Source organism: Falco rusticolus, chromosome 14 (genome assembly GCF_015220075.1).
Source record: "Falco rusticolus isolate bFalRus1 chromosome 14, bFalRus1.pri, whole genome shotgun sequence".
NCBI classification, from domain to species: Eukaryota; Metazoa; Chordata; class Aves; order Falconiformes; family Falconidae; genus Falco; species Falco rusticolus.
In genome coordinates this window covers 15,970,180-15,974,167 of record NC_051200.1, presented here as the reverse complement: position 1 = coordinate 15,974,167, position 3,988 = coordinate 15,970,180, and the positions used below count along the sequence as shown (strand labels likewise).

At 59.8% G+C, this 3,988-nt stretch overlaps 1 protein-coding gene across 1 annotated transcript; it reads right to left on the bottom strand.

The window, feature by feature from the left end:
• Positions 1-925: 925 nt before the first annotated feature.
• ZIC3 (Zic family member 3) lies at positions 926-3,612 on the bottom strand. Its single transcript, XM_037407797.1, has 3 exons — positions 2,544-3,612; positions 1,730-1,893; positions 926-1,170 (listed from the first exon to the last, which is right to left on the bottom strand). The coding sequence occupies exons 1-3, from the start codon at positions 3,577-3,579 to the stop codon at positions 988-990; spliced, it is 1,383 nt and encodes a 460-aa protein (XP_037263694.1). The 5' UTR covers positions 3,580-3,612; the 3' UTR covers positions 926-987.
• Positions 3,613-3,988: the final 376 nt, after the last annotated feature.

Here is a 3,988-nt window from a genome sequence, read left to right as displayed (position 1 = left end):
AGCTCGAAAACAACGGCCCGGCCCCGGCGGCCGCGCCGAACCGGGCCCGCTATGGCACCGCGGCTGCCCCATCCCCCGGAGAGGTCAAAACCAGCTCTTTCCAAAACAATAAACTTTTAATGCTAAAGCAGTTATAACCAAAAGCTGTACAGAGTTGGAATTTTTTTTTGTTTGTTTGTATTTTTTTTTGTTAGAAAACAATTTTTTTCTCCCCCATAAATATTGTTCAGTTCCCGGCACTTTGTATCAATAATTAAATTACGAACGATAAATATGGCATCATGGATATGTATTTACAAAAAAAGTTATTACAAAAAGGCAACTGTTATACTAAACGTCACAATCTGGGTAGAATAAACACCACATCCTCATCCTGAAAAATACTGACCGACCCCATCAGACGAGAATACATTCACAAGTGTAATGCTTGGAGAGAGAGAGAAGGAGAAAGAGGAGGAGAGCAGAGAAAGAAGCAGCAGGAGAGCTAGAGAGGAAAGTTCAAGACATAACAGGACTTTGGCACGGTTTAAGACTGTAAGTTTAAACAATCACCACTAAGGCGAAAGAGAATTTTCATCCTCATGTCAACATCCCACCGAAAGAAGGAAAACCAAAACAGATTAAGAATTAAAAAAGTGGGGAATCGGAGGAAGAGGGACTCGGGCAAGGAAGAAAAAGAAAATATCAAAGAAACAACTGCGACTGCAAAAAATGAGAAAAAAAAAAAGAAAGAAATCCAATCCTGAGAAAAGGACATGGCTAGTCCAGCGTCTGAGCTTGCAAAAAATAGTAATAATTATAATATAATAATAAAAGACACCCCCCCCTCCAGATCCTGGCAGTTTAACTATGTGTAGCCCTATGCGGTCATCGGTGTGGAAACTCCATTTCCGTGGGAGCGAGCTGCAGTTGGCTTGGTTTGTCCTTTTTTTTTTTTCCTTGTTCCCAAAGCATTTGGTCCAGTCTGTGGCCGGGCAGCAGCTGCCTTCACACATACCACTCATTAAAATTGGGGGGCAGTCCAGGGTTGTGGCCGGGGTTACTCTGGAGGGCGGCCGGCGGCGTTTTAGTGGAGTCCTTACTGCCAGCAGAGCCCACTGCAGGGGGGGTGGAGGACTCGTACCCCGAACTGGCTGCAGGGGAAGAGTCCGACCCCTGGGATTCGTGCACCTAAAACCAAGAGGCAGAGATGGGAGCGAGCTCGGAGTCCCCGCCACCCTGCTGAGCCAGGCTGGAATGCTCCCCCCGTGCAGGAGGGACACTGGGGTCCAGCGGCTCGGCCTCTGCCTGGCAAGCAGGCAGTACATGCCTTGCTGGCCACCCTGAGCACCGGCAGCAAACGCCTGCCTCGGCTCCTGGCTACTTTGGGCAGCATCCTGGCATGGCGGGCTGTAGCATCCCAGCGTGGGGGGCTGCAGCACCCCGGCATGCGGGGCTGCAGCCACAGGCCAGGTTGCATTTCACAGCTTTCCAGCACCGAGCCGCACTCCGGGAACTGGGCAGCGCTTGCACCGGTGGGAGCACAAAAAGAAACTACGCCATTTCCCTGGGCTGTGCTCCAGTCATGGCCTAGATAGACACCGGGAACCGCTCAGGCCACGCTGCCAGCATGGAGCACTGCGGCAGGCACTGCTCAGCTCTGCCCTGCCCAGGGAAACGAGCCCTGAGCACACCAGCGACTGAGCATCCCCGCTCCGGGAGGAAAGGGCTGGAGCGCAGGGGTGATTACCTTCATGTGTTTCCTAAGTGAGCTGGGGTGGGTGTAGGATTTGTCGCACACCTTGCAGATGTAGGGCTTGTCCGAGGTGTGGACGTGCATGTGTTTCTTCCTGTCGCTGCTGTTGGCGAAGCGCCTGTCGCAGCCCTCAAACTCGCACTTGAAGGGCTTCTCACCTGTGAAATTCAGAGAGGGTGAAGGAGGGCCGTTCCCCTCTCCATCCCCACCTGCCTCCTCCCAGGACAACCTCTGCCCCGCTCGCCCCAGCCTGGGGATGCGCAAGCACCCCAACAAACGAAGAAGGGGAAGGGGGACAGCAGGGTTTGTTCCGAGTCAGATAAATTCGGGTCAGCCTTTATTACTTCTAATTCACCTCCCGCCAGGCCCGCGCTGGGCTCCAGTGGGAACAAACGGCAGCTGGGCAAGCCCGGGGTGGGAGAAGACCCGAGATAAATTCAGGGGCTCGGACAGTTTTACAAGACGTACTGGCGGATACGAGCCAAAATACATTTGCTTTCCTGCCTTCTCCCTCTCTTCCCTCCACCCGTGCGGAGGGCTGAAGGGAAGACGGGGCTGCAAATAAAACCACTTTGACAAAAGTATCGCTGATTTAATTAGGAGAGACGCCAATCAGGCCTAAAAATAAAATAAAAAGGAGCGGAAGTCACCGAAAATGAGCCTTCATTAGCATTTCTATGGTTCCCTCCGCAGAGGCGCGCAGGGGGCCGCGAGCGGCGGCAGCGCCGTGCTCCCGTCCGCGCAGCCCCGGGGAGGCGTGTGCCCCCCGGGGGGGGGGGGACGGGGGGCCGGGGCACACGGGCCTTACCTGTGTGCGTCCGCTTGTGAATCTTGAGGTTCTCGGAGCGGGCAAAGATCTTGCCGCAACCCGGGAAGGGGCAGGGGAAGGGCTTCTCCCCCGTGTGCACCCTAATGTGGTTCACCAGTTTGTATTTCGCCTTGAAGGACTTGCCTTCCCGCGGACACTCGTCCCAGTAGCAGATGTGGTTGTTCTGCTCCGGCCCCCCGACGTGCTCCATGGTGACATGGGTCACCAGTTCGTGCATGGTGCTGAAAGTCCTGTCGCAGCTCTTCTTGGGCCGGCTGAGCTGGCTTTCGTCGAGCCACTTACAGGACAATTCTTGCTTGATGGGCTGGCGCATGTACCGAAAGAAAGCCCCGGGGCCGTGGTGGTGGTGGTGGTGGTGGTGGGCCGCCACGTTCATGCCCATATTCATGTTCATGTGGTTGTAGTTGTGGAACTGGGCGCCGGCGTAAGGGTCCGTGCGGGGGCTGGAGACGGCCCGGTAGGGATCCGGTCGCCCGAAGAGGTCCCCGCGCAGCCCCAGGTGCATCTGCCCGTTGTCCACATGCCCGTTGGGGGACGTGTGGCTCGGGCTCTGCTCGTGGAGCCCCGGGAAGAGCAGGTAGCCCGGGGTGTCCGGGATGCCGCCGGGGCCGTGCAAGCCGCCAGGGGAGCCACCGAAAAGCCCGTGCTGCGCCGTGCCGGAGGCGGCGTCCGCGATGCCGGAGCCGCGGTTGCGGAAGAGAAAGTCGCGGGTGGAGTTGAAGGCGGCGGCCCCGCCGTAGGAGGGCACCTGGCCGGCGTGGTGGTGGTGATGGTGGTGGTGGCCCAGAGCGCTGGCGTAGCCCGGCGCCTGCGGCGTGAACGCCGAGCTCTGCCCGGCGGCGAGGTCGTGCGGGGCCGCGTTCAGCTTGAAGGCGGCGGCATGCGAGGAGTCGCCGAACGGGCCCAGCCCCATGCCGGCGGCGTCGCGGCCCGGCATCTCGTGGTGGCGGGGCGCCGCAAAGCCGCCCACCCCCAGCGCCGGGAACTGCGGCCCTCCGTCCAGCAGCATCGTCATGGGCGCGGGGCCGTCGGCGCGGCGGCAGCCTGTCCCCCCACCACCCACCTCCCGCCCGCGCGCCCGCCCCCCCAAAAGTACAAAACCACCCCAAAACGCACCCCCACCCCCCGCTGCGGGCAGGCGCTGCCGCCGGCCGCGGGCGGGCAGCGAGGCGAGCACCCTCCGTCCAACACAAAAACAAAACAAAACAAAAAAAACCCAAAACAACCAGCCCCCAAAAACCACCCGCCCCCAGAGGCGCCCGCCCCCCGCGCCGGGCCGGGCCGGGCAGGGCAGGGCAGGGCAGGGCGGCGCAGCAGGGCGAGGCGCAGCGCGGCCGCGCTCCCGCTCGGCGCCGTCGGGGCACTGACGGGGCGCCCGCCCGCGCCTCGCACATAAACCAACTCCGGGGCCAGGCCGCGCCGCG